This window comes from Carassius gibelio, chromosome B7 (genome assembly GCF_023724105.1).
Source record: "Carassius gibelio isolate Cgi1373 ecotype wild population from Czech Republic chromosome B7, carGib1.2-hapl.c, whole genome shotgun sequence".
In the NCBI taxonomy this organism is placed as follows: domain Eukaryota; kingdom Metazoa; phylum Chordata; class Actinopteri; order Cypriniformes; family Cyprinidae; genus Carassius; species Carassius gibelio.
In genome coordinates this window covers 23,359,674-23,375,199 of record NC_068402.1, presented here as the reverse complement: position 1 = coordinate 23,375,199, position 15,526 = coordinate 23,359,674, and the positions used below count along the sequence as shown (strand labels likewise).

Here is a 15,526-nt window from a genome sequence, read left to right as displayed (position 1 = left end):
TTACAGGCCCTGTTCACCATTTTGTAAGGTTTCATAGATGCTGTAAAGCAGCTTGTAAGTGCACATATTTTTAACCAAACTGCATGGATTGCTCTTTAATAATCAGATCAACTTAGATATAAGGCTGTTCCTAATGCAATTATTCCAGTTCCATTAACAGCCAAATTAGGCTGCTTTTTTACATGTATGTCAAATTACACACGCTTGAGTTTTTCGCATTAAGTTGAATGCAGCGCACTGCAGGGTGTAGCCTTGTTCGGAAATTAAAAATAGTTGCCAACTAAATGATGTTTTATTTTTGGCAATGCCTTAATTTCTACAGTTGCTCTTTTTTTCCTGTCATTTCACTGACAAATGTATAATGGTTAAACAAAGCTTTTTTTTTTTTATTAAAATGTTATTGTAAACATACGAAAAACTTATGTTTACTTTATGTTACAACATTTAAAAATAAAGACACAATAATTAGTAATTTATACAAATTAAGAAACAAATCAGCATGGTTTACGTAAAAACTGTCTGAGACAGTGGCTTTATTTAGACATATGATATAGAGAAATGTAGCAGCATCTTGTTTAAAAATAAACCTATATAAAAGTGACCGGTCAAATTTGGTTACAAACACTTGGGAGGCGACCAGAGGAAAATCTTAAAATATAAAAACCGAGTCCTAGCTTCTGAAGCCGATGATTTCTCCGGTCCTTTCTGGCATTGGAGACTCGAGAGACAACCTGTCAGGATTTCCTGGTCCAAATGGCAACCTGAGCCCCAGAAACCCATGCCCATATTTGTGTGGGGATCTCTGTGGTCATCTTTCCATCTGCTCCAGTCCCACCCTCTTTTAGCAGCAATCAGAGCCAGCAGCAGCTCTGAGATTTTGGCAGGTAGTCTACATTTGGAAACTTAAAATAAAAATAAAAATAAAGACACCAAACCTTTGGACCATTAAAACAAAAAAGTATTTCATGTCTTGCAAGTCTCGCATAAAGGAGATAATAAAAAAAAAAAAAAAAAAAAAAAGGAGGCGGCATAGGACTTTTTGGTCTTGAGTCTTATGCATGTGAATTGATGCTTGGGTTCAAGCAGTAATGCCATTGATTTGTTGATTTTGATTTAAACGCATCAGTCAGGGTCGGGTCCTATTCCATACATTAACAGTCAGGAGCTGGTGCTCTCGGGCTTCTCACTGCTGGGTGGTGGTGTGAGCACTCCAGAGGGAACTGGAGACCTCTGACTGCTCTCAATGTCCACTAGCTGATACGAGTGCACTCTTCCCTGAAAAATAAGACAAGAAACAAGAAACCTTTAGGCCAGAGGAATGAATGAAACAAGTGTTGCGGCTGGAAAAAATGTATGCAAAATTCTGTAGTGAGAACAAGATAGATGCTAATGTTCAAGCCCAATTTGTGTTTGTACATGAATACACACACACACACACACACACACGAGCTAAAATCCAATTTAAGACAAACTAAGCAAAAAGAAGTTTAAAACACAAGTAAACTTACCAGCCATTCCAAGTAAGGCACATGGGTCTGGATATTGTGCAGATCATCTGCTGCGACTCCTTTGAATGTTTTGAGGGGCGAGCTGCCTGCTTCACGGATTGACATGGCGAAAGGGACCATCCATCTCACACACTCCTCCAAGTCACACCACTTCAGCCCTGAAACCAAAGAAATCAAAAAGGTCACTTCCAGTTCCTTAAGAAAAAATTGTGATGTAAATGCTCAAATTGAGCCATTGAGAAGAAATTCACACAAAAATCATACCTGAAACTTTCATCACTAGCTCTAGAGAAGAGAAGTGGAAGAGTGCAGAGGCTGCGAGAAGACCAGAAGAGAACTCCAGACTTCTTACATCCAATATACACAGATCCAAAAGCTACAATACATACAAGACAAAGCCACAATAAGTAAATCATAACAGAAAGAGACATCCATAACACAAGGTTATAAAGAAGTCTGATTTTCTATCTGTGATTTTTATTTCAGTTTTGCAAACACTAACGTTTTGTCTGTAGGTTCACAACTTTCAACCTTCAAGCCCTTCAAAGAAAAACTAACAAAATCCCCTGGAATTTCAGAGTGGAGATCACAAAATTTTCCAACTGTGTAACAGTAACTCGTACTGAACGATGTCTAGGGTTAGATTCTTTTAAAAAGCAATTTGGAAGAGTTCTGTTGTCAAAAGGGACACCTAAAATTAAATTGTCATTATTTCCTCACCCTCATGCCATTCCAAACATCTATGACTTTTTTCAAAATATCATCTTCCACAGAAGAACACAAGTAACATCCATTGCATGAACACAAACAGTCATGTCTCAAAACTGCTTTCACATTCCACAGAATTCAGGTTTTGAATTGCATGAGGATGAGTAAATGACATCATTTTTTTGGGTGGATTAGGCCCTTAAAGCACATTTTCAGTGCAGCGCTACAGATGGACTTTGTAGGGTGCATTCATATACTGGGAGCAGCTTTAAGAAAGCTAAAATCAGTAGCCTGTGGAACGGTTTGAAGCCTTCACACTGCAGACACAACATGTGCAGAATATAAATTTAATTGAATCCGAGCCTTTTGCAGTAAATATAGTCACACACCATATTGCGATTTTAATGTGATTAATTGTGCCGTCTTACTTCTGCAATCTGCACAAATGTAGCCTGTGGGTACTGGGCCATGAGAACTTGAGCGGTCTCCTTCAGATAGGCCATCTGCATGTAGATGTTGAGCCAAGCCACCGGGGTTAAAGGACTCAAACTCCAATTCAACTCCTGAAGAACAAGAAATGGTGTAAAGAGTAGTCCAATACATCATACAAGCAGCAGGGCTGCAGGTTTAGGCACAGTACAGATTAAATGAAGATAATATACCTTCATGATGATAATCTCCATGCTAAGAATGTCATCCTCTGTGCAGGCCCCATCAGAAACGTAAGCAAACTGATGCACCTTAGGAGGGTAAATTTCCTTCGGAGAAATACACAAGTCTAATTACATTTCAAGCTTACAACATTGTGACAAATGCAGCACCTCCATTTTTTTTACAAACAAGTACCCAAATTGCAAATTTACACTGCAAGGATAATATAATTCTTCTCCAAAGTTCAGGCTGAAATATAAAAGGCATCTACAAGTAAAACACACCTCCATTTTGGCAGCGATGAAGAGACAGGAGATGCCTATGAGCTGTAGTGTTGTTTTGAGAACATCGTCTTGTGTGGCCATGAAGCGATCAAAGTAATCCTGACCCAAGTAAAACGTCTCTCGGTGTAACTTATAAACCTCACAAACCTGGAAAAAAAATAATAATAATAATAATTTTAGTCAGAACTATTGTGCTGTTTGCCATTTTTATTCAATGTTTGTAAAATTTAACAGAACCATGCATGTCCTTACGACAGTCCTTCCTTTACAAAGGAAACACTTATGTGCAAATGTTGCAAGATATACATTGAGCAAAATGATCCTGAAATGCAGTACACATCTGAGCCATCTTAAATGAAACTGACAAGAGTCATGACAATTTTCGTTACGAATACATCTACCATTTAACCCCTATTATGACATAAATTTAATCTTCAGCATAGTTCAGAAGTCGTGGCTAATGGTTAGAAAGCTCGACTCCTAATCCTAAGGTTGTGGGTTCAAGTCTCGGGCCGGCAATACCACGACTTAGGTGCCCTTGAGCAAGGCAACATTCACAGCGTTACCTAGATAGTTGATATTAAGCTGGTCCTAAATTTCAGCCAAATACCATTGTTGCAGTGTTCAATACATAAAATATGCATCAAATGTATACATTATATAGATTTATTTTTTTTTTTTAATCAGTTCCTGGACGGAACAAACTCTGCACAAGGATGAAATGTTATTTTCTACATGTGTTGATCAGGCATGCCATCAAATGGATGGAGTGTTTGCATTAAAAGCGAAGTGTACATTGGGCTGTACTTGTAGTTAGCTTTTAATTTAAGAAAAGGCTGTTCCCCAAGTTCTCAGGATTTGTAAACAACTTGAGGTTTAGAAAAGAATGAAGGAACTTTTGGTGTCTCCACCCCTCTAAGGGAGATCAGATTGAGACGTGTGAATGGTTAAACAGTGATTACAAACCTCCATTAGCCAATCCAGCAGAATCGCTCTCATTTTAGGTTGAAGATTTGGATGTCTCTCCATAACATGTGTATCTCGCAGGTAGAGTTGGTCTTTTCTGAGAAGGTTGTTCCACACGTCATCTTTGCTTGCCCAGCTATGTGAAATTACAATATTGAAAGTCAATGCATGTAATGTTCCAAAACACAACGGATATGATAGACCAAAAGCAACATATTGTCTAAATGAATAAAACTAAGTGGTTCGGGCTGAAGATCAATGCAGATGTTGACATCTCTAGAATGTTAACTTTTGCATGTAACACCAAGCATATCACAGGATAGTCAATAAGGCTGTATTAAAGATTCTTGCCAGACAATATATTCTACAGGCAAATATTTAGACATGTCATTCTAACATAGCTAAAAGTTCAAAAGTCATAAATATCTCACCAGAGGGCCGGCAGAGGGGTAGAGCGCGTAGGGGTGATGAAGATGTTTTCTGAGGCGTACTGTGTGAATCCCACGCTGCTAACAGCAACCGGTTCCTCGACTTCATCAGGTGTGGGGATCCGCCTGCATGGGCTTGTGTAACCAGTGTCGGGATTCCAGCAGGCCTGTGCAGGAGGACAAGAGGAGAGGAGAAGAAAAAAAAAATGGGTAAGCGCTCTAACGGATATAAACAAATACAACAGCCCACCCTCTTCAACTAGGACAGGCTTCAAAGGCATTTTGAAAAGGACCTTCCATGACACAAAAACAGCTTGCCATGTAAATTCAAGCTGAGATATTATTAACCTTAACCACTCACGATAAAATGGTAGTGATATGGTATGATACCTTTGTTATGCAGGTCTGTGATCAGCAGAGACATGTAATAAACTTGATGTTGCTTTTTGTTGTCAAAATGTTTAAAACTTCCATTTTTAGACTGGCCTACCTTAGCAATCAGTCGAAAATATATCAAGACAGCCAGATATATTGTTTACAAGGACCAAACACTTCAGTTTTTAACAGTGAAAGAAAGATTTTAAGGTAAGTTAGGGTTGGTCCAAAACATTGTTATGGCCTTGAAATTAGGTTCAAAATTTACGTATACATTATCACAGATGATACTGAATAATTTCAGTACATTTCGGACACAGGTCACATTATACATTACTCCGCAATCTAAAGAAGAAACTAAAAATGAAAGTGGAATAAGTTTAAGGTCACTGATATGCCATGACTGGCGAGGCCTATGGACACACACACACACACACCAGTCAAGACTCATTTATACCTGGGAAGCACATGGTTTCTTTCTGGTCATCTCTGTGATCTCTTCATCTGGATCTTGTAAATGCTGTAAATTCAAAAACCAAACAGTCAGAGACTTCATCTGTCTGAGTTTGTAGTATGCAAGTATTAGTTTAAGAACGGTGTCCTTACAATAGCCACGTCTGCTTTCCTCTTCCTGGGACGCACTGAAGCAGTTGGAGGAGCTTCATCTGTAGTGTTAACCTGCTCTGTTCGTAGCCTGCATCGAAAACATAATATCGTTACATTTTTCACATTGGCCTGAAACTCCGTGGAAGTCACTAACTGGGCTAACTCGCTGCTGCAACTTTTCCATGCACACCGATGTCAAAACCGCCTTAAAAAAGACACGAAACCGAAACTTACACTTTCTTGCTTGGCATGATATCCCCGCGTGTGACCTTCTTGAGTGTCGAGAGCCTAAAACATAAAAATATTACTTTATAAAAATGTCCGATTTGAGGCGTTTAATCCCAACCCCCTCATGCAAGTAAATCTTCACAAAGCGCTTTGGGCGCGGGGAAGTAGAGCTGGGCACAATGTTCAAGAAGTCAAAACTACACGAAAATCACAACTAATCACTTCAAAAGCTCAGACATTTTCACTTCACATTCTATATTTTCAAAGTTTCTGCACTGCACGCTCATATTTCAATCGTTTGTATTAAAAATACACGTTTGCTTTGCTCTACCCATAGGAGTCAGAAAATGGCCGAGCCAATCATTATTACTCATTACATTGAACCCGCTCTCTGTAAGAAACAAAAGACTGTACAATCCGATATTCCCAAATTTGCTTCCCCAAACCCTTTTAATGTATCTTACGTGTTTACTGTTACTTTTACCGATCTTTAACAATAACCCCACGATTGTGCAATGCACGTACCTTCCTGTGATGCTCTCTGAAAATGCCTTCTCTCCACGGATGTCCTTTAATGCTAAAGTTAGGATGGTGTTACACAAGTCATTATTTAGTAAAACCGCTCCAGTAAGAGGTAAGCAGGGCGCATATGGCTAAGCTGTGCTGTGTTCCGCAGTCCTCTCGCTCTGAGCTGGCGCCAGTATCTTTGCGCCTTGTCTTATAACCCGCCAGCAGTCGTTAAGGGGCCGTGAACGCGGGTCATTTAAAATCCCCGCTCTGCTCTGATATAACAACAGCGAAGCCCTGCGATCGGTGACGCGGGGGGACTGACAGCAGCACGGAGCGGGCACGCGAAATCCCCACGTTACACTTCAAATATTTAATGTCAATAAAACTAAGTTTAGAAACGTGAACATTTTGCCGGCAAAATAAGGGGTGTGTTTGGTGACGTCACTTGGGGGCAGTCCGAGGTGAGGTAGCGGAAGTACGTTGAGCACATGGCTAGCAGGCTCAAAAAGTAAACAATCCGAGTATTTGGGCTAAATAGTTGGATTTTATCTCGCTATTTTGATAGTGACATATAAAATGCAATGTTTCGGCTGTGCTGGGATGGCCGTTTGAGATGTCAAGTGTTGTCACGGTAATATAGTTATTTTTTTTCTGGTTCAGTAGCTGCAAAGGGTTAACGTTACGCAGGCAAATCAGTTTGCGGGCGCCCCTTAGAAATACACGATATACTACAGTATACAGCAGCATTTTAAATATATTAGTATGAAATGTGTTTATTCTACGTGCCCATGTAGAGGATGTATTACATGTGGCTAGGGTGTTGTCATTAGAGCCGTACTTTCTATCTAACCTTTGACCAGTCACATGACCATCAAAACACACAAATCTGGGTTTTGTTCACTGAAGAAATGAAGTTTTTCAACCTTTTCGGTCGCTTAAAATCAAATGTCATAGGTATGATTCACGTTGGAGCCTTGCCAGGTAAATAACGTATTTATGTCACCAGAACAAACTTGAAAGAGAAGAAATACTGAACTTTTAATGTATTTCTTTTGCAGGAGCCCCCTTGAGCCGCGCAGCTATCTCTGAGATCACAGAGGAGGCTTGTCGAGAGGCAGAGATTTACCACCGCGCAGGACTTGTACGTGTTCAATATAAGTGAAATGTAACGTATACATAATCATACAATTATAATCATAATGCGCTTTCTCACATTCTGAAGTTTATTAAGTATTAGGGGTGCTTGGTTCGTGAACGAATCATTTGAATCTTTTCAGGTGTCGAATCTTGGCATCGGTTTAAAACGATTCATGAACCGGTGAGATTCTGTCCGAGCGGTTCTCGAGTCATCTGACTCACTGAAACGAGAATCATCTTCTACATGTCCGAACTCGGGAGTATTTATTTCATAGTGAACCTAGGATTGGACTGATGAGGAAAAAAGTTAATTAAAATGCATAACCATGACAGTTGTTAGTTATTAATAATAACGGTTTAATAATAATTATATGGAGAATATGGTATGTCCAAACTAGTTTATAACGATAACGACACAGAGGAATGATATCGTTGGAATGGAATCACCTTTCTAACTATTTTCTTTCAACTGATGAAGGACAAAATATTGCCAGTCAGTCACAAGCGCGATAATCACAATCAGACCATTATCTTTCGTTGGTTTACACATAAATAATGACTGAACATGAAATTGCAATAAAGAACTTTATTAATGTAATACCGAAAGTGCCATATGGCTTTGTTGTAAAGTTTTAGTAAGAACTTTCCAACCGATTCTTTGTAACGAGCTGTTCAAAAGAACCGTTTAATGGAATCGAGTCAGAACAGTCTTTGGACTGACTTCTCGTCGCTTCTAGCCAGTACGGGTGCCTGCAAGGTTCATAAACCTAGCTTTCTTTAGGAGATATTTTCCATGTTATTTTAAACGTGTCTGAACGAAATTACACGAAAACAGTCTTGCATACATTAGACAATATATACCTTTTGTCCTTTGTCCACCAATACCTTTGTCAGTTGTGTTTCTGGCCAGTGTGCTCTAAATGTTATTGCTAATTTCAGACAATTCTGTCTATGGCAGGATGGGCTGATCATTGAAAACATGCATGATATTCCATACACCCTTGAGGTGGGTCCAGAAGTGTGTGCATCTATGACAGCTGTGTGTGCAGCAGTCAGGCGCCTGTATCCATCTTGGCCGCTTGGTGTTCAGATTCTCTCAGCTGCAAACCAATTGGCATTGGCTGTTGCCCTGGCCTCAGGTGTTCACATGACTGTACAAGCCATCAACGACATGTCATTTCAAACCCAAGTGTTCTCTGACAAGATATTTATTGAATATTAACAACTTCACAGGGCTGGATTTCATCCGTGCAGAAGGGTTTGTGTTCTCACATGTTGCAGATGAAGGCTTGTTAAATGCATGCGCTGGTGAGCTGCTGCGCTACCGCAAACACATTGGAGCAGAGCACATTCAGATCTTTACAGACATCAAGAAGAAGCACAGGTATGATCTGATATGAGTACATTGCATGCAGCTGGCTGGCCACAGAGCTCTAAAAGAGGCACAACACAGTGTGGTTTCTGTGTTATTGTGTCACATGATCACATTAGTTATATTTGAAAACCGTCATTACAGTGCTCATGCCCTAACTTCAGATGTCAGCATAGTTGAGACGGCCCAAGCAGCTGAGTTCTTCCTCTCTGATGGAGTCATCATCACAGGAACTGCCACTGGAGCGCAGGCCGATCCAGAGGAACTGAGGGGTGAGTCTGGCAGTCTAATGGCTTGATACACTTTAATGTGACTGTAAAAGTGGTTTGTGCATTTTTATGTTACATACTACACCTTCATCGTATCATTAGGTAAATTGTGATGCTATCCAATATGTCCTCTTATACTATTCGATGCACAGCATTTAAAAGTTGGCAAGTTTTCGAAAGACGCCTATTATGCTCACTTAGACTGCATTTATTTGATCAAAAATACAGTAAAACTGTAATATTATTCAATATTATTACAATTTAAAATATTTCTGTTCTACAGGATTTAATGTATATTTTAAAAAAAATTCTTTCTTTTTTTTTTCTTTTCTTTTGATGGCAGAGGTAAATTTTCAGCAGTCATTGCTCCATTCTTCAGAAAAGCTTCTAATATACTGATTTGGTGCTCAAGAAACATTTCTTCTTATCAAAGTTTAAAACAAATGAATAGGAAGTTCAAAGTTTATTTTGAACAGAAACCTTTAGTAATATGTATTGTAATGTATATTTGAGGATAGAAGAGGTTGAGGTCTTTTACCTGAAATGTTCTTTAACTGTAGTATAACTTTTGTATTTGATGTACTGTATTAGGCCATACTGTGGCCATCCTAGTATGCTGTGCATGTTTGAATTAGGCAAATTTGATCTGGCACTGTACAACCCACCTTTATCTCATGTCATCTTGACATTTGTCTGCAGCTTCCTAACAGCTCACAAAATAAAATCGAACTATTGGTAATTATACATTTACTGATGCAAACATCATTCGTCAAGGTATCTTATCATGATCAGTTTATCATACAAAAAAAAAAGAATTGAATGAACTATAGCCTGCAAAAGACCTATTTAATATATGGTCAACAGCATGTGTATGGTGCCACACATGCACAAACAGTTTTTGAGGGCTTTCATGTGACCAGCGTGATGCTTGAGTTAACAGGACTTTAGCCTTTTGCTTTCCTGTGTCCCTTTACACTCCGACACTGCCTTTAACTTTTTTTTTTTTTTTTTGTAAATAGAAAATGAATACTTTTACACAAAATGTTAGGACTTTTACATTGATTCAATTCATTAATAGTTATTTTTAACTTTATGTTAATCAAAACATGCTTAAAAAAATATCAAGGTTTCCCAAAAAAATATTAAGCAGCAAAACGGTTTTCAACATTGATAATAAGATTTTATTTAATTCTTTATCTTGAGCTGCAAAGCAGCATCATTTCTAAAGGATATGTCACACAAGACTGGTGTAATTGCTGCTAAAAATTTAGCTTTGCCACCACAGGAATCAATAACTAAAATATATTATATTGAAATCTGTTATTTTAAATTGGGCATCATTTCATAATATTAAAGTTTTTACTGTATTGTTTATCAAACAAATGTTCCCAGGTGAGCAAAGCTGTACAGTTTTAACACTAATGCACTTCTGTGATACGCTCTCAGTGTTCAGTCCCATTCAGAGGTTAATCTGCTAATTTAGAGGTTAATCCGGTTTAATATCTAATGGAGCACATCAGACAGGTGTATAAATCCTTAAAAACAGTGGTGTCCTTCAGGCAGAAAGATGCCACATAGTCTCCTGGCCTCCCTCAAAACAAGTGGCCTTGTATGGGCTAACATAGACACCAGCACTGCCAGCTATTTTAAATCCCACTTCCAGATGGCTGGTGATCGTGGAAGGCTGTAAACACAGGCATGAAAACCAGGCCCAGCCTAGTCTGCCACTGCCCTGCTGCCTTTTTTGGACTTGTGCCTATTGCCTCCCTTAGTTCTGATCCATTGGACTGGGGAAGCTGTCAGATGGAGGATGAGCCACAGTCTGCCAGAATCCTCATTACAATGAAGGAACAACATGTTTTTGTATTTTTATGCATGCATGTAGCAGAAAGATGTTCTCACACTCATGTTTTGCTGACCCGTTTTCTGAGCCCTATTTGTGTGACAGAGGTTACCCAGTCCGTCCGGATCCCTGTTCTCATCGGCTCTGGCGTAACCCATGATAATGTGGAGCACTACCTTCAAGCAAGTGCCATGATCATAGGCTCTCATTTCAAGAAAGGAGGTCACTGGGCAAATGGTGTGGATCCTGAGAGAGTCAAAAGGTTCATGGGGAAGATGCATGAACTTCAGAAGTAACTGTTGTAATTCAGTTGCACGGAAAAAAATAAACAAATGCAATGTTAAGATTAAATGTTTATTTTTCACTTTTTTTTAAAGGTTTTATCAAATACGTTCTTGAAGATAAAAAATAAAGCAACACCAAAAAGGCATTTAAATATACAGAGTCAAACAACAGTTATGAATCAGATAACAATATGAATCACTGGCAGTAAATCACAGCATATCGCTTTGTCATGTGAGCAAAATTAAGGTAGACTTTCACCTTAATATTTGATGTAAAGAATGCATTGCTTTGTACAGTACAGTTTATTTTAGGCTTCAACACTGAATCTTTTTTTCTTTCTCTTAATATGCATGCAACAATCACAGCTAAGCTAAAATAGAAGCACACGAAACATCATTACACTGTTTAAAAACGTTAAAATCCTAGACTATTAATGCAGCTTACTTGCAGTTTTGTAACACATGCTTTTCCGAGTTATTACAGTGTCGGGCCTATCAGTGAGGCTTTATCCCTAAGATAATAACACACTGCATTTATCAAAATGTCTCACAGGGGAATGGTTTTATGGCATGATTTGCAAGCATACCCCTTTAAAACGACTATTCATTTATCAAGGCTGGCTGTTCAGTGGTTTCAGATGCGATTGATTATTATCAATAGTTGTACAGACGCTGAGTGGGCTGTTTGAAGAAGCCATAGTGGCGCTCTGAAGGTGAATAGCGTGTTCTTGCGAGGTTCTGCCTGTTGAGGGCACCACGGGTCAGCTTTCTGTGCCCATTATAGACTCTGGCACGCTGCACTGAGAGCAGAATGGTGCTGCAGGGCAAGGGGCTGCCCCATGCAGCTAACCGCCAAGAAACGTGACGTCTGATGGGCACAGGCCTAAAGGGGTAGATTGACAAATCACAAGCCAACATAACCACACTTACAACATGGATATATAGGTTACATATCAGTGTGACATCAATGGATTTGTTAATATACGGGTATGACTTTTGTGCTGCCTGGAGTCATAAATGTGGCCCATATGAAATGCGACTCTCAAACTCAATCCACATACCTAGCTTATGTGTATGTATGTTTTTTTTTTATATATATATATATATATATATATAATATATTGTTTAATAGATGATCTTATTTACACTACCATGGGGGCCAGTAGGATTTACAGTTTTAGTTTTTAAAATAAATACAATTTATTCATTAAAGATGCATTAAATCAAAATTGACAATAAGGTCAAAAAATGTATTAATATTTCAAATAAGTGCTGCCACTTTGAACTTTACATGAATAGTAACAAATGATTAAATAACAGGTTCCCAAAAAAATAAAAATATATTAAGCACAATTGCCTTTACTAAGCTAATCTGTTTTCAAAATTAATAACAATAAATGTTTCCAAAATGGTATTAGAATGAGACAATGAAGACTAAAGGAATGCTGCTGAAATAAATGACATAAATCTATTCTGCCAGGAATAAGTTACATTTTATATTAAAAAAGAACAGCTATTGTTTTTACTAATATTTCACAAAATTGTTGTTTTTATCGTATTGTTAATCAGTTGAAGCCTTGTTGAGCATGAGACTTTTTTAAAATCATTATAAAAAGTCATTTGAGCAATATAGTTATTTAAATAATGAATATTAGCACTAGAAATTATACTCGCTTAAAATTTGTAGTTGTTGTTAAATGTACCTAGCCATGTCCTCCGTTTCTTCAGGCTCTTCCTGGTCATGCCTCATTTGGTATACAGACATGCTGGGGTGCTCGATCAACAGGTTCTCAAGACTGTTTGTGTCAGCGGAGCCGAGGGACTGATTCTCTGCACAGGAAGCATAAATGACTTCAGTTCAACAGCATTACTAGAGTGAGTCAGCTATACAGTGTGAGAGATACTGGGACTAGTTGTCACAAAGGTATGTTTGCCACAAAGATGAGTTTAAGACTGTAAATATAAACAAGTGTATGCAATAAATCCACACGGCTACATTCAGACAAAATCATGAAGGTTGTTTCCTTGTATATCCACTATAAAATACACAGACTAGAAATGAGCCTGCTATGATGTGATTACTATTTACATCAATAAACCCAATCATTACTGCACAGTAAAAATCAGTCACATTTTATCAATACTTGAAAAGTATAGCCAAAATAACTGACCGTGCATCTTTATAATAACCCACTCTCCATCATCAAACTCGAGGAGGTCCGCACAGTTATCAGTCTCTTCTGCAACATCGCTGTCTTTCTCTTCTCTTCCCACCAGCTGTGCAAGGATTCTACTGATCATTTTCTGTGATGGATTTGTAAGAATGCTATCTGTTAAAAAAAAAAAAAAAACAATGAAGAGTTATGTTGCCCTCTAGTGGAATCGACCCCCAATGCAATATTTTCCTTGCAGTAAGATATTTTGCATGCAAGTGTCTTTCCTTCTGGTGGTTGGAACTTGTTGATGGAAAGTAACGTGCTAAGTGTTTCAGGTGTCACATCAGACACCGTAGACAGCTTTACTTAATAAAAAATGTAAGGTCATGTTGTGCTGGCCTGGTACAACTCATGCACTTGGCACGTATCAGCTGGTTGAACTGAGACATGGTGTTCCCTTCCACAGATTACTTATTTTTAACATTGTCTGGAATTCCTTTATAAATTTAGCTTGATTATAGACTAAATTCATATATGAATCAGAATCAGATCATCAAAAACCCCTGTACAGGATCAGATATGTGCAGGCACGCCATCCTGCTATGCTAAAGGTAAAAACTACGAGTTATTTTGTAACTTGATTCTATGAGCCCAGTGTACAGACACAAACTGCGACCAGACACAGACACACACACACACACACACACACACACACACACACACACACACACACACACACACACACACACACACACACACACACACACACATATATATATATATATATATATATTACTGCTTTGAATAGCAATGACTTGTTTTTTATTTTTACACGAGTTTACGATGTTTCTTGGTCGGTTTAAAAATCATCGGTCAAAAACTAAACACTGTTATGTTTATTAATAATACCCTAAAAATATCCCCAATACACGTCAGTGAAATGGGACAGGAAGGAGTGATCAGCTGTAGCCCTGACCATGTAAAGTATCTAGACTTGTTTACAATCAAGAGCTGACTGTACATTCTTATTACCTGCAGAACTAACTCCACCATAAACATGAGAATAATCATATAGGCGTATTATCGAAGAAACTAACGACATTAATGAAATAAGAAAAAAATAACAGACACACTGCTTTTGTCTATATTGTCCTTCAGAAAGTTTCAGTGACACATTTGAATATACTAATAAATAGTTTTTAAAAAATATTCGAGTGTCTAATTACAAAATAAAATAAAATAAAAATCAGCTTAATTTAAGTGTTCAGATCAGTGCAGTTTTCTCGAGAAAACAAAACACAGTAACAGGTTATCTTAAACCCATAAGGAATTTGACACTTCAATAAAATGCGATTAAAAGCGTTATAATAACGTCTAAGGTTTGCCCACCTTATTAGCTGTAAGAAAATATTTTTTGCAGCTTGGATGCTTCTGTTTTACCTTTGTTGTGTCGCAGTCGCTCCCGTCGGTGTACAGTCTGTACTTGTTTATGTACACGAGGCTCCTCCCACTTGTTCTTGACTGTACTCGACTTGACGTCGACTAGCTCCGCCCAAAAGGCTTGGCGTCAGTGGTGTTCACACTTGCGGATGTTCTTGTTTAAATACATAGGCCTTCTGGATGTCTCACATGTGTTCACAGATATCTTACAACAATTAAGAATTTTTCATTTATTTATTCACAGCCGCAGACGCTGTCTGGACGACTTACCTCCTGCTCACTGTCAAACTGACTGGCCAAGTGACCATGGTGATGCACAATGTAGGCAACATTTATAACACCAGGCTAAGTCTTTAAACTGAGCCTAACAAACCGAGTGTAGCATTGTCTTAGACTCTGTAATTCTTTTTCTTTTGCACTGTGTGGTAGGCTATATGGGGAAAGTTTTCGCTGTTATATTACAATTTTCCCCTAGGTGGCAGTAGCAGTGTAGTAATAGCATTACCTACTTGTAATGTTAAGTTCTTGTAACCTACCACACTGAATAACAGGAACTAAACAGATGGACATTGTAAAATTAGTGTATTCATTTATGGATTTGTTTATTTATGCATTTTTCTAAATGATTATGCCAACCCTGCCACCACTCCACCTTTTATTTAAAACCTTTTTTGTTGTTGTTTATGCTTTTGATACATATACTAAAAAACATTTTAAACAAAAAAACAATTTTGCTTCTGCAGCCTAAATATTTCTTTCTT

General features: G+C 38.2%; 3 protein-coding genes across 4 annotated transcripts; 1 reads left to right on the top strand and 2 right to left on the bottom strand.

Annotated features, from left to right (window-relative positions):
- Nucleotides 1-503: 503 nt before the first annotated feature.
- Nucleotides 504-6,652, bottom strand: ccne1 (cyclin E1). Its single transcript, XM_052561252.1, has 12 exons — nt 6,280-6,652; nt 5,761-5,814; nt 5,527-5,614; nt 5,378-5,440; nt 4,549-4,712; nt 4,118-4,253; nt 3,152-3,298; nt 2,879-2,974; nt 2,645-2,779; nt 1,773-1,884; nt 1,509-1,666; nt 504-1,275 (listed from the first exon to the last, which is right to left on the bottom strand). The coding sequence occupies exons 2-12, from the start codon at nt 5,775-5,777 to the stop codon at nt 1,159-1,161; spliced, it is 1,233 nt and encodes a 410-aa protein (XP_052417212.1). The 5' UTR covers nt 5,778-5,814; nt 6,280-6,652; the 3' UTR covers nt 504-1,158.
- Nucleotides 6,653-6,718: 66 nt separating this feature from the next.
- On the top strand, nt 6,719-11,236 carry zgc:162297 (uncharacterized protein LOC555865 homolog). Its single transcript, XM_052561253.1, has 6 exons — nt 6,719-7,245; nt 7,323-7,405; nt 8,360-8,540; nt 8,635-8,785; nt 8,918-9,045; nt 10,991-11,236. Exons 1-6 carry the CDS (start codon nt 7,173-7,175, stop codon nt 11,179-11,181), a joined length of 807 nt encoding a protein of 268 aa, XP_052417213.1. The 5' UTR covers nt 6,719-7,172; the 3' UTR covers nt 11,182-11,236.
- Nucleotides 11,226-14,844, bottom strand: LOC127961938 (tumor protein p53-inducible nuclear protein 2). Of its 2 annotated transcripts, none has more exons than XM_052561255.1 (4): nt 14,766-14,844; nt 13,341-13,499; nt 12,873-12,999; nt 11,226-12,052 (listed from the first exon to the last, which is right to left on the bottom strand). In XM_052561255.1, exons 2-4 carry the CDS (start codon nt 13,468-13,470, stop codon nt 11,824-11,826), a joined length of 486 nt encoding a protein of 161 aa, XP_052417215.1. In that variant the 5' UTR covers nt 13,471-13,499; nt 14,766-14,844; the 3' UTR covers nt 11,226-11,823. The 2 variants fall into 2 exon arrangements, with proteins under 2 accessions (XP_052417215.1, XP_052417216.1); XM_052561256.1 differs by having other exon boundaries at nt 14,715-14,806.
- Between the last annotated feature and the right edge of the window lie 682 nt (nt 14,845-15,526).

What these genes read in the sequence shown, in the direction of transcription:
- ccne1 (XM_052561252.1), bottom strand. An exon ending in AGAAACCATGTGCTTCCCAG is followed by an intron (nt 4,713 to 5,377) that starts GTATAAATGAGT and finishes CCTCCTGCACAG; the next exon opens with GCCTGCTGGAATCCCGACAC. An exon ending in GCTAGTGATGAAAGTTTCAG is followed by an intron (nt 1,667 to 1,772) that starts GTATGATTTTTG and finishes CTTTGGTTTCAG; the next exon opens with GGCTGAAGTGGTGTGACTTG.
- zgc:162297 (XM_052561253.1), top strand. Translation starts at nt 7,173, where the DNA reads ATGAAGTTTTTCAACCTTTTCGGTCGCTTAAAATCAAATGTCATAGGT. An exon ending in GACATCAAGAAGAAGCACAG is followed by an intron (nt 8,786 to 8,917) that starts GTATGATCTGAT and finishes CCGTCATTACAG; the next exon opens with TGCTCATGCCCTAACTTCAG. An exon ending in CGATCCAGAGGAACTGAGGG is followed by an intron (nt 9,046 to 10,990) that starts GTGAGTCTGGCA and finishes TTTGTGTGACAG; the next exon opens with AGGTTACCCAGTCCGTCCGG.
- LOC127961938 (XM_052561255.1), bottom strand. Translation starts at nt 13,470, where the DNA reads ATGATCAGTAGAATCCTTGCACAGCTGGTGGGAAGAGAAGAGAAAGAC. An exon ending in GGTTATTATAAAGATGCACG is followed by an intron (nt 13,000 to 13,340) that starts GTCAGTTATTTT and finishes CTTCCTGTGCAG; the next exon opens with AGAATCAGTCCCTCGGCTCC. An exon ending in GAAACGGAGGACATGGCTAG is followed by an intron (nt 12,053 to 12,872) that starts GTACATTTAACA and finishes CTACCCCTTTAG; the next exon opens with GCCTGTGCCCATCAGACGTC.